At 48.3% G+C, this 13,250-nt stretch overlaps 1 protein-coding gene across 5 annotated transcripts in view; it reads right to left on the reverse strand.

The window, feature by feature from the left end:
• GRID2IP (Grid2 interacting protein) overlaps positions 1–13,250 on the reverse strand; it is a 68,671-nt gene that overhangs the window by 32,382 nt on the left and 23,039 nt on the right. For 4 of the 5 annotated variants that reach the window (XM_083584697.1, XM_083584696.1, XM_083584695.1 and 1 more), the window contains one exon: positions 1,921–2,175. In XM_083584697.1, the coding sequence (XP_083440823.1) occupies positions 1,921–2,175 (255 nt within the window). Of the gene's footprint in view, positions 1–1,920; positions 2,559–13,250 lie in introns of those variants that run through there. The other variant, XR_014541369.1, reaches the window with a different exon arrangement.

Consider the following 13,250-nt stretch of genomic DNA (forward strand, 5'->3'; position numbering starts at 1 on the left):
CGGACACACATCCCGGGGGCAGGGTGTGCGTCCTGGGTGCGGGGCACGCTGCCTGCCCAGCGCGGGCAGGGGGGCAGCCGCGCTAGCACCCTACTGGTATCGGGCTGCCGGGGGTGATGCGCTCCCCCCGCACTCCTCTTCCTCCGCCATTGGTCCTTATGTTGGGTGGCACTGGGGCAAGAGCTTCAGAAACTCCAGGGAAGAAGAAGCCTCCTTCTGGCTTCTATTCTCCAGCCCCACCTCCCTTTCCTTGTGTAGCTGAGTCTCCTTCTCCCCCCCCCCTTTTTTTAAATAATAAAACTTTATTAAGACTTTTCATAATACAATAAAACAAATTAACTAACCTAACCAAAAGCAGAAAAGAAAGAACAGAGAAATGAAAAGAATTTAAAGTCCTCTCTCACAGGTATATCTTAACTTTTGCCCCATACAGAAAAGGTTGTACCTTCCCAGCTCTCACCTTCCCCCAGCTTAGGAGATCTCACCTCCCCTGCCTCCTTCAACAACCATCTATCACCTTCATTGGCATGCAATTCTTCCCAGTTCTGCCATTACTATCGCTGGCTGTGGAGGCAAAGCCAAGCCATCATGGCTAGTGGCCACTGACGGCCTTCTCCAGCTCTATGAAGAAGAGGCTCACGAACCCTCACTGCACCTTGAACTTGGGCATCAGGGTCGCAGTTCCTAGCGTGGTTAGTAATTCTCAAGCAAGGTCCTGCGTCAGATAATGATACAGTGGTACCTTGGGTTACGAACTTAATTCGTTCTGGAGGTCCGTTCTTAACCTGAAACTGTTCTTAACCTGAGGTACCACTTTAGCTAATGGGGCCTCCCGCTGCCTCTGTGCTGCCGCCGCGCAATTTCTGTTCTCATCCTGAAGCAAAGTTCTTAACATGAGGTACTATTTCTGGGTTAGCGGAGTCTGTAACCTGAAACGTCTGTAACCTGAAGCGTCTGTAACCCGAGGTACCACTGTATACTGGATGGCTGAAGGAGAGAGACATAGAGATGGTCTGCTCTGCTTGTTGCCATGGTTTTTGTCCCCACCATTGATGGCTTGCTGTACAAAGGAAGGTCGATGTGGCATGATACCTACGCACACCCCACAGCATCAGCATCAAGAGCATGGGGAAGGCCACCAGCTTAGGAAAATGTGACAGATTGTTATTTCAAAACCAGCACTTCTTTGTTTGTTTATGACATTTCTATTTAACCGCAGGTGAAACAACAGCAGATACAATCTGGATTCAAGGTGACCTTAACAGGTTAGAGAACTGGGACAAAACTAACATGAATTCCGACAGGGACAAAGGTAAGGTTCTGCAATTAGGCAGAAATATTCAGATGCACAGATGCAGGATGGGGGACACCTGGCTTGACAGCAGTGCATGTGAAAAGAATCTAGGTGCCTCAACTCTACAATTCTAGGATCAACAGCTGGCAGCCTTGTACAGCACCTGTTAATTCAAGGGTAGCCAACGTGGGGCCCTCCAGTTGTTAGAATCATAGAATCATAGAGTTAGAAGGGAACCTGAGGATCATCTAGCCCAACCCCCTACAATGCAGGAATATGCAGGTGCCCCATATGGGGATCAAACCAGCAACCTTGTCATTATCAGCACCACCCCCTAACAAACTGAGCTATCCTATGAGAGTACAACTCCCATCAGCTCCAGCGCACATGGCCATTGGCTAGGGAGTCTGGAGGGCACTCCATCAACTACGCTCCTGTGCTAAACAAGCTGATACATAAAACAAAACACTTAAGAAGAATCACACAGGGGTTTGTTTTGCAGCCCTTATGATTCTGCGGGGATGGCTTCTTCCTTCATTCTATAGATTTACAGATCTATACTGTTTAAATCGCAGAATGCAAACACCTGCAGTGAGTTCCAAAGGTCTGTGGGAAGGAGGAGTTACCTGCGTGCAGCCCCTGAGCCCACATTGCTGGCGATGAGGGAAGTCGCCTTCCTCAAGCTTTTGCCGTTCTCCTCGTGGCTCCTCGGCACTGAGCTGGCCCGCGTGGAGACCAGGAGGCGCTCGTGGTGGTCCTCGCTGCGGCTGCGCCTCAGCCGACTGGCGGAGTGCTTGCTCTTGGCGTGGCACAGTTTGCTGATGAGGCTCTGGGAGACCACCTCGTCGAAGCGCTGTCGGTGTTTCCTGGGGATGAAGATCCTGGAGAACATGGCAAGGGAGAAGCGTTACGGAAGTGGCAGAGAAAGGGCAGGGCAGGTTCCAGCAATCCAGAGCCTTACAAACCCATCACGGTGGAAGAAAACCCAGCATTTATAAGAGCACAGAGGGAGGTGAAGCAGAGTCCTCTGATCCTCAGCTGCTGCGTCGTGTTATTATCAGAATCAAATGCACAGCTCGTCCTCCTGAATGCTGGATCTAAACACCTTGCAAAGAGAGGAACAAGCTTCTGCGCTCACTACAGCCATGTGCCGGTTGCAATTTGGTGCCTTTCACTATTTCACCAGCTACCCTTTTATTCTCCCAACATAGGAAGTACGTCGGATCTGGCAGGTGAAATCTGCACACGGGTGACACGCTTGCCGTTTGCAAGCCAGCCCTGAAGTGTGGAGTATTTTTAAAGCTCAACTCACAGATGGTGTTTTCTCTTCACTACGGTCTGACAGCAAAATCACAATGAGCTCACCAGCCCCGCATCCCACCCCGCTGAAGGCATCTTTGCCGCGCTTGGCATTCAGGAACGCAAACGCCCACGCCAAGCCTACCCACACAGGCAGAGCAGCTGAGGACGCTTTGGTCTTTTTGCAGGGCTACTCGGCAGCTACCAGGATGCCCAACATATTGGAACGAAGCCGCTGCCAGGTGGAATCGAGCGTGGGTTTTGATTTCCCATTACCTCTGCAGGGGCATCCAGGTTGAGATGGACCTCACCTGAGGCTATGTGTGTGCAGAGGTGCGCTCAGTGGAAGACTGATGGCATTGCTGTGAGATAATGTTTAATTTATACCAATATACAGGATGAGCATAGGGTGAAAGGATGCAGGGGTGGACTACATGACCCTTGGAGTCCTTTCCAACTCAGCAACCCTATGATTAATACTCAGACAGGGCCTATTCCCCACTTGGTGGTGGGGGAGGTAATCAGAGGGCTGTTGAAGGGACCCCAAGAACATACATTGGGCAAAAGATTCCTGCACTGCAGCGGGTTGGACTAGATGACCCTCATGGTCCCTTCATAGAATCATAGAATCATAGAGTTGGAAGAGACCACAAGGGCCATCGAGTCCAACCCCCTGCCAAGCAGGAAACACCATCAGAGCACTCCTGACATATGGTTGTCAAGCCTCTGCTTAAAGACCTCCAAAGAAGGAGACTCCACCACACTCCTTGGCAGCAAATTCCACTGTCGAACAGCTCTTACTGTCAGGAAGTTCTTCCTAATGTTTAGGTGGAATCTTCTTTCTTGTAGTTTGGAACCATTGCTCCGTGTCTGCTTCTCTGGAGCAGCAGAAAACAACCTTTCTCCCTCCTCTATGTGACATCCTTTTATATATTTGAACATGGCTATCATATCACCCCTTAACCTCCTCTTCTCCAGGCTAAACATGCCCAGCTCCCTTAGCCGTTCCTCATAAGGCATCGTTTCCAGGCCTTTGACCATTTTGGTTGCCCTCCTCTGGACACGTTCCAGTTTGTCAGTGTCCTTCTTGAACTGTGGTGCCCAGAACTGGACACAGTACTCCAGGTGAGTCTGACCAGAGCAGAATACAGTGGCACTATTACTTCCCTTGATCTAGATGCTATACTCCTATTGATGCAGCCCAGAATTCAACTCTACAATTCTAGGGCATCCACCTAACCCCAGTCCTACAATATTTTTCACTGCCTGCTTTGTATGCAATTGGGCTATTCCCCACACACACACTTGTGGCGGAGGTTGCAGGGCATGTGGAGCACCAGCTGGCAGACCGCCTGGGGGGCTCCTGCCACTTAAGGCACCAGCCCCACCCTGCCTAATGGGCTAGGCAAGTTCTCCTGACCGCAGGCGTTCTTTGCAAATGGCTTTGCCCGAGGGGGGTCACCACCGTCCTCCCCTTTCCCCTTCTCGCTCCAGAGATGAGAAGGCCTTGCACCTTTCTCCTCCTCCAGCCTCCTTGCTTCTCCCTGCCTTTCCCTTCTGCCTCCATTGCCTGAAGCCCAGGCAGGCAGCCTCCCCTCCCGCTCCCCCTTCTCCTGCCTCTTTCACAGAGCTGCCTGTTTCCCATGGAGGTGACGCCACTGCAGCTTCTCTGAAGAAGAGGGCTCCAAAAAGCACCAATTAATTGGCCTCAAATTACATCCTGTGATCAGGGGAGAAACTTCACACAGCAAAAGTATTAACAGCAGCAGCAGGAACAGCAGCTATTCTAGAAAAGGCAACACGTACTAATAGTTCACCCTTCGCAGAGTTACCACTCCTGGCTGCCCTTAACAGTGCCCAGAATAATTTGAGGTGAAAAAAATGTGCTTGGAAGGAATTGCATGTATGCAGCCAATTGATTTTGTTGCTAGGCTTAGCTGGACAGAAGGCCTGCCCCTGGGGGCTGCTGGATCTTCCTCCTCCTCCCCACTGGTACAAAGTGTGTTGCTTAGGGCACAGACCAGTGATATATTTCCCTGGCGTTAAAAACTTAAGATGAGCCTGTGATCAGGCCAAGGGCCCGTTCAGTCCAGCATCCTGTTCTGACAGTGGCCAACCAGATGCCTCTTCTGAGAAACCCACAAGCAGCGCCCAAGTAGACGTCAATAACCTTTTCCTCCATGAATTTGTCTGATCCTACTTGAAAGCCCTCCATGTGGGTGCCATCATTGCTTCCTGTGGCAGTGAGTGCCACAGTTTAACTATACAGTCGCTCACTTAAATTCCTCTCCCACTGAGGCAAAAAGGAAATTGAATGAAAATAAGGCCGGTGGCCGGGGAGGGGGGGTTGTGGATGAGAGGCAGCAGAGAGGAGGGGAATGGTGACCAGTGCGCTGCTTGTGGGCCTAGATCTGCTGCCACTCCCAGAGGCTGAGGCAAATGCCCTCTCCTGATTTGTAGTCAAGTGATGGGCCCAAAATAGCACATAATCAGAGAGAAGTAGCAGGGAGTGGGATATTTCTATCTGCCTTCTCTGCACCATGCATAACCTTATGCACCTCTATCATGTCTCCTTTTTCTTGCCTTTTTTCTAAACTAGGAAGACCCAGAGGTTGCAACCGTTCCTCATCTGAGGACTAGTACTAGCTCTTTGATCATTCTGCACAGGTATCGTGCAGTTACGTTTTTGCACAAGAGGGAAAGGCAGCCAGCTGGTCAACAACCCCTCAAACTTCTTTCAGCTGCTGGGGAGGTTTAAATAGCCAAATAGATGGGCTGAGTCAAAGAGACACTCGCATCCATGTCAACAGGGATTGTGCAGAAGACCCTCCTGGTAGACTTTGATCTGTCATCTACCAGTCCCCAAACCTCCTGCCTGATGTGGCTCTTCATTTTTCTTCATTCTGGGTCACCTGTTGACAACTCAGTGAGAGCTGGTGGATGGGAGAGGGATGAGTGGGTTATCATTGCAAAAGCAGCTAAAGTGCACCTTGGACCTATCAGCTCCACAGGAAGACACATCTCCGGGTAGATTAAATACATCGCACTGGATTACTCTTGGTTTATAGCGTATAAACCCAGCCAGGCTGCCAGATTGGGAAGGGTGGGAGGAGGGATGAAATGCCATAGCCTCAGGGGACTGCGTTAGCTTGAAACTAAGGACCAATTTACCCAGTTATAGCTGCCACAAATTGCTGGACTTGGCCTGGTGGCCAATCTTGCCAATATCTCTGATGCATACTGAGATCCTTGAGGCCCATGTCTCCTGCTGGGAAAGGCTCCAAGGACTGTGTAGAGAGCATCAGAAGGCTGGAGTGGACAAATGAATTTTTTTAAGAGCAGAGAATGGCATGGTAGAGGTAGCATCGCTCTTCACAAACACAGGAATCCGCCTTGCATCAAGTCAGACTATGATCGCCTTCACACCATACATTGAAAGCCATATCATACCACTTTGAATAGTCATGCCTTCCCCCAAAGAATTCTGGGAACTGTAGTTCGCAAAGAGTTTGCTGAGAGTTGTTAGAAGGCCCTTATTCCCCTTACAGAGCTTCGGCTCTCAGAGTTCCCTGGGAAGAGGCACTGATTGCTAAATCACTCTAGGAACTGTACCCCTGTGAGGTTCTCCTAACAATTCTCAGAACCCTTCACTACACATCCCAGGATTCTTTGGGAGAAGCCAGGGCTGTTTAAAGTGATATCAGTGCTTTAAATGCATGGTGCAAATGTGGCCAAATTGGTCCATCTAGCTCGGTATTGCCTACACTGACTGCCAGAGGCTCCCTGTGGGCTTCAGATGGGGACATTCCGCAGTCCTATCCAGAGATGGTGGATGCATAGCATGCATAGCAGATGCTCTACCAATGAGCTGCAACCCTTCCTGTAGGAATGCAAGAAGCTGCCTTCCAGAGTCAGACCATTGGTTTATCAAGCTCAGTGCTATCTATTTTAACTGGAAATGGCTCTCCAAGGTTTCAGGCAGGGGACGTGCCCAGCACTGCCATGAGACGCCATTGAGGGCAGAACAAGTGAATCCAATTGGTCTTAGCACACATTGTTTTGGGTGGTGGCCTTTTTTAAAGCCTGCAAACAAAGCATTGCATCGCATTGATTGCATTTATACCCCACCTTTTCTCCAAGAAGCTTAAGGTGGTGTACATAGGTCTCCCCCCATCATCATTTAATCCCCACAACAACCCTATGAGGTAGGTCAGGCTGAGAGGCAGTGACTGGCCCAAGGTCACTCAGTGAGCTTCATGTCTGAGTTGGGATTTGAACCCTGGTCTCCCAGGTCCTAGTACAACACTCTAAACATTACACCACACCGGCTCTCATGCCAAATTGATTGTTCTGTTTTGAAGTTTCCTTTGCACTGAAATGAACGTAAGTTGCATAAATAGTTACATAACTCACCATTAAGTAGTGAGCAGTGATAGGAATAACATGGTATTTGGCAGAAACTGAACTGCATTGGAACGAAAACATAGGACAGGGTGGAAATTGTTGTCTTCTTACACTGCTCCCCAGGAGTAGCCTTTGATATTGTTGTGACAACTCTGGGAAATGTTTTTGGCTGGCAACAGATGACAGCTCCATGCTTCCTCCCCCCCTCACTACAGCTTTTTTTCTGACGGGTTTAGTAGGGCAACCTCCTGTCTGCATTAATCCCCTCTGTGCATACCCCCTGCTGCCATCTGCCTGACTTGCCATCGCTTCACATGGCCCAGGGCAGGAAGCCAGAAGAGGGGGAGGGAGGAGAGAGGAGAGAGGCCTCCGATGCTCTGCCAGGTATTTGGGTGACCTTCCCTATTAATAGGCAGAAACTCAGTCCCTGGGGTGCTATCAGTAGACTGACAGCTTGGTGGACTCCACAGTCGGCTGGGATGCATCGGAGAGGGGTGGGACCTGCTGCAATGCACCTTTTGGTAACCAGAGAAGATCTTGCCTTCCCTGCTTGGGGAATGTAATACACACTGATCAAGTGGCTTTTGTCCTTCCTCCTCTTCCGAAGGGTGACTCTGCCAGAGGAACAGCCAAGAGGGATGGGAAGACTGAAGAGGCAAAGCACAAAGGGCTAGCAAGGAACCTTCTGTCCCCAACTCCTCTCTTCTAAGCAGGCTTTCATAGGATCCTAGAGTTGGAAGGGACCCCATGGGTCATCTATTCCACCCCCCTGCAATGCAAGGATCTTTTGCAAAGCGAAAACAGCAAGCTTTTTGCTCTGGCTCAACCTTGTCACTCTCTGGCTGGCTGGCACTGTCCCCAGGGGACCTTCTGGCCACATGTCTCATGTGGGACACTGCACACTGCTTGCCAAAACCAATACAAAATTCCTTCAAAGGGGACAGAGCTGGCCAGTCCTACCATGCAGCAGGCGGGAGCAGGGTGCTTCAAGTGCAGATGGAATTTAGGGAGATGGATGAGTAGAGGAGCTGGTGTCCAAGAGATGCAGCTTTTTAAAGTTGGCCCTCAAAGAGATGGAGGGTAAGGCAAGCTCTTGGGCTGGCCCTGAAGGGGAGTACCAAAGGAAGAGCGATGCTCCTCAGGAGAGACTGAGCAGGCCTTGTTTTGATAGTTGGGAGTGTAAAGCTCCTCCTTCTCCCCAAGCTCCAGGAGCAAACTCTCCTCACTCCAAAGTGGGGGCTCAGCTGACATTTGCAATCTTCAAAGCCCATTCAATCGCATTGGTTGACTTGCTGTCAGTTCTGAGTTTTCCAATTCTAGCAGACTTTGAAATAATGGATCAGATTTTGGCACCCCGCAGTGCGGATGCAAACGGAGGAAAGAAGCTCTGTGGATCAAACAGTGGCTCCTATGATCTGACACACACATAACAACAAAAAAACTGCAAAAGCCCTTCCTTAGCTTGCTGTCGTCTTCTGCAGCTAGAGCAGCTTTCCACAACCTGGTGCCCTCCAACTATTTTATGCTACAGATCCCATCAGCCTCAGCCAGCCTAAATCACAGAGGCACAACCTAGAATCCAAAACATCTAAAGGGCACTGGATTGACAAAAGCGTCATCTCTCTTGATGAATGCAAAGAAAAGTGGACTCTTTATTACTGCGTTTGCAATTGTTCAAGATAAAACCTATTTTGGAAAAAAAAATACTTTTGACATTTTAATGGACATTTATTGTTTGTTTACAGATAGTTGCCTTGGTGATATTATCTTGTGTCGATTGCAGTAGTAATTGCATCACCACCCTGTTCATTGTTTTATTGTTTTGGCTCCCACCTGTCTGTCCATTCTCAAAAGCAAGGGCTGGCGGTCTGGTTGGATGGCCTCCTTCGTCCACTTGCTTGCTTACGCCAAGGCCGCCTCAGCTCCTGGCAACTAGCACCCCCTGGCCAGCCCCAGAGGCACTATTTGCCTGTGGAGCTTGTAGTCAGTGTTGCAACAAACAGCTGTGCAAGCCTTTGTGAGGCAGAGATGTGAGAGGGCATCAGAGGAGGGAGGGAAGTAAAGAGAGACAGATGCCAGTGTTGCCTGCGGCACCCCTGACCATCATTCAAGGCACCTTAGGGTGCCACGGCATACTGGTTGGAAACCACTGCCATAATGAGAAACCCACAAGGAAGACTCGAACACAAGAGCATTCTCCCCTCCTGTGGTTTCCAGCAACTGGCACTACAGCCTCAGTGTGCTTAGTCTGACAAAGAAGAGTCCCCATAAAATCCTCCCATGCCAACAGGGCATGAGGCAGGATGCTCAGGGCACTTCTCCCCAGGTCTGAGAAACCAAATGGCTCCCACAGTACCTCACTGGTTCAGCTGAGCAGGGAGTGCTCCAGGTGGGTGACAGGAGGGGCTGGGAATGAAGGTGTGTCTGTCTTCAGGCCAGAGGGTTGGCCCTGTAAGAATCCAAAATTATCCACATGGAATCAGATTGCCTGGGAGAGACTGGAAACGGCTCAGTCTGCTCTCAGCCCTTGTTGGAGCAAGTGGCTCCCTTTGAGCTCTCCATGGTCCTGAAACTCCTACCTTCAACTGTGAAGAGTCCTAGGGAAGAAATGCATTGGAAGGCTGGTCTGAGATGGTTCTTGCTGCCTGAAGTGCAGGACAAAATGCCCCACCCACCCCCATCAGACAGCCCATGTACAGAAATGAAGTGGACTGGCCCTTCAACAGCACCCTCCAGCCTCCCCAGGCACCTGCCTCCCTCTGCCTAATGACAGAGCTGGCTCTGGTTCCCAGTCATGACTCAGGCCTTGAGACTATCACCCCTTGCCAGGCCTATGCAGAGAGACTTACCCAAATCCTGTTTGTTTTATGGGTTAGGGTTATTTATCCAGCAAGCCTCACTGATGGGTACAACATTTTAATACTGTCACATTTTTAGCAGTTTCTGCTAAAACAAAACATCCAAGCACAGAAGAAGGAGAATAAATTGATTGTTCTTCAGCTACTGCTAAAACAAACTCAAAAGCGTTTTCTTCTGTAGTGGAGTATAGTGTCCCTAATGGGAAGAGATTTAATCTCTGCCAGAGACACAACGCAGCTCAGTTCTAGAAACACACGTTCCCCTGCAACCTCCAGGCAAGAGGGAAAGAAAGTAGCTCGACAAAAGAGGAGGCTGTCTAAAATATGTGACCTGCTGCCCTTGCTAGCCACTGTTGAAAAAGCAACCAAAGTAATAGTGGCAAATCAAAGCCTCCATCATACTGCATTGCAGAAAGGGAATATGCGAAAGCAATAAAATCCACTTGAAGAGCCTTTTGGAAAAGGGAAGCTTAAACATATAACTCATTATGAAAGGTCTCTTGGGAGATGAATACAGATACTCTTAAATTAAGTGCAGCCAAAAAGAACTTTTTAAAGAAAATATATTGGATGCTGAAACCACAGTCCAAAACCATTGCGGTTTGTTGTGTGAAACTGCAGTGCAAGGGTTCCTTCTGGTCCCTTACCTGAGGTTTACCTTTCCAGGTACTGAAAGAATTGCTCGACATCAGTGCCAATTTTGGAAGCCGGAGTCAGTACCCTGAGTTGTTGTTGTATACAACCACAATTCTGCTGAGAAGAAGCTGGGTTTTATACATCCAACCACGTCAAGCAAGGCTAAGGAAACAAGTGGAGATACAAACCAGAAGGACCCATTTGAGATTATTAGTTTGAAGACCAGTTTTTGAGTCCATAGTGTTTGTGCAGTCCAGTGTGGTGTAGTGGTTAGAGTCAGGCTAGGACCTAGGAGACCAAGGTTCAAATCCCCACTTGGCCATGAGGCTTACTGGGTGACCTCATCTGCCTCAGAGGGCTGTTGTGGGGATTAAATGGGGGGGGGACCACATACACCAGCTTGAGCTCTTTGGAGGAAGAAGGTGGGATATAAATGCAATATATATGAAATGAAATGAATGAAAAACCAAAATGGAAAGTCCAGGAGGTACAACTTAGGCTGACCTGGTGCCCTTCAGATGTTTGGTACTACAACTCTCATCAGCCCCAGCCAGCAACTTGGAAGGCACAAAGTTGGTGAAGCCTGATCTAAAGCAATGGTAGGCAGCGAAATACCACACTGTCCCTCAAACCCATTCCAATTGCAAGAAGAGAAGAGCTCAGGGACAGGGACAACCCAATAGCCCTTTCCTGCATTGCAGGACCCTTTTCCTTCAATTCATGGCAGCCCATAAAGACTGACTGCTAGCTCAGATCCTTATACTTTATGAAGATAAGAAGCAGCCTCCTCCATATCCAGATCAGCTACTGGGGATGTTTCTTCAACCAGAGATGCTACAGATAAACCCCAAGACTTTTGGGGAACAAATCAAGTAGAGGCCTGAATCTTTTACTGTGCCCTGCATGTTTCTGGGTAGGAAATAATAATTTGGGGGGAGGAGGATGAGCAGCAGGAGTGATCTGAGTCACTAGGTAAGGTATTAATTTGAGGGAATAATTAATTTAAGATGACCTAATTTAGAGATGATTTAGGAGGGTACAGTGGTTCTTGGAGGGGAACTGAGCTGATCTGCAAACCTCAGAGGCTGCCATGTACCAAGCTCAACCATTGATCCATCTAGCTCAGTATTACCTACACTGACTGGCAGCAGCTCTCCTGAGTTTCAGGCAAAGGACATTCCCAGCCCTACTTAGAGATGCCATCAGGGATTGAACCTGGGACCTTCTACAGGCAAATCAGGCACCCCACCACTGACCTATTTGCAGCAGGATCTTTGGGGAAATTAATGGGGGTATACAAATGAAAGAGGAATTGGGTTGAGGTATTCTGGGCTGGGCTGCAAATTAAATAAAGGATTGATTTGGAATTTATCTGAAGGGGAAATCAGTTAATTTTTCTTCTGTGGCATTCTAGATCCACATCTGTTCATATGAACCGGAGGAGATTTCATACAAATATGCATCTCTGGTCCCATGCCCCAAATCTTTTAGGCCCCTAGCAACATGCCCAAATGCAGAATCTTCACCCCAGACCTATGCCCATTCCCCATGCTATAAATCTCTGTAATGCTGTCACTATAAGCAAAGCAGTTTGGCCGTCTGACAAACTCACCAAAAAAATTGCAAATACTTCAGTGAACTAATTACTGATTTTGCAGCATACTGTGCTTGTCATGCTCACCCTGAAAAGGTGACCCAAAATAGGCAAGACTGACTGTTATATTTATAGAGGACTGGCCAAAGTAGGTGAAAGAGAACGCAAGCGTTTGAGTTTCACATAATTCTTCATCGGGAATGTAGCAATCTTTCAAGTACACACAGAGCACTGCTGAGTTTCACAAGTGACTGGAAGACAGTTGCCTTGCTAGGTCTGTATAATGGCAAAAGCTGGGAAATCTGAATTGATAGCAGGCTGCTTGCAAAGCTAGCCTTAAAAGTGCAAATGTTTTCCAGTAGCTTGGAACCCACCAAGCTGACTCTAGTGAGTTCACTTTCCATTCCACCAAGGGAAGAATTCTTTGAAGACTGAAAGCTTGCATACTTCTGCCCTAATCTGCCCATTTCAGTTTTTCCAAGTTTCTTATTTTTCCAGCTTGCCACTTTTCTTCACGAGTGTGAAGAAATTTTTTTCAAAGTCCTCATCAGAATTCATCAACATTACAGGACATGTTTCTCCTAAATATATACATTTTGCATGTAATTTGCACATTTTTGCAAACTCATTTAGTGGATTTTTGGTACGTTATTTTCACATATACACACACTTTCCCCCCAACGTATAAATTTTAATATGCTTTTTTTTGTGGGGGGAGAACCCAGCTTTTGCAATCCAAATATCAACCGATAGATGTGTTTCTATCTGCATGTTGGTTCCACAACTGAAAATCAGGTAAGGTTCACACTACAATGCAAACTGAGCTGAAGTGAATTTCTCCACCCATATCAGCCTGAGCTGGTTCAAATATTTTGCCATTACTCCCTGCCTCTTCAGATTGTAATAACGAAGGGGATTGGGTGTCTGACCACAATGTGTCTAGATCAGTGGTAGAGCATCTGCTTTGCATGCAGAAGTTTCCAGGATTCAATCTCCAGTGGCATCTATAGATACAGCTGGGGGGTGGAAGTCCTTGCCTGAAACCCTGGAGAACCACTGCTGCAAGTCAGTGTAGACAACACTAAGCTAGATGGACTGTTGGTCTATGTGACCTGTGCCAGTGTAATGCATGCACCCAGAAAGAACCTATTCTCACATCAGTGGG

This window comes from Podarcis filfolensis, assembly GCF_964270895.1.
Source record: "Podarcis filfolensis genome assembly, chromosome: 14".
Classification (NCBI taxonomy): Eukaryota; Metazoa; Chordata; class Lepidosauria; order Squamata; family Lacertidae; genus Podarcis; species Podarcis filfolensis.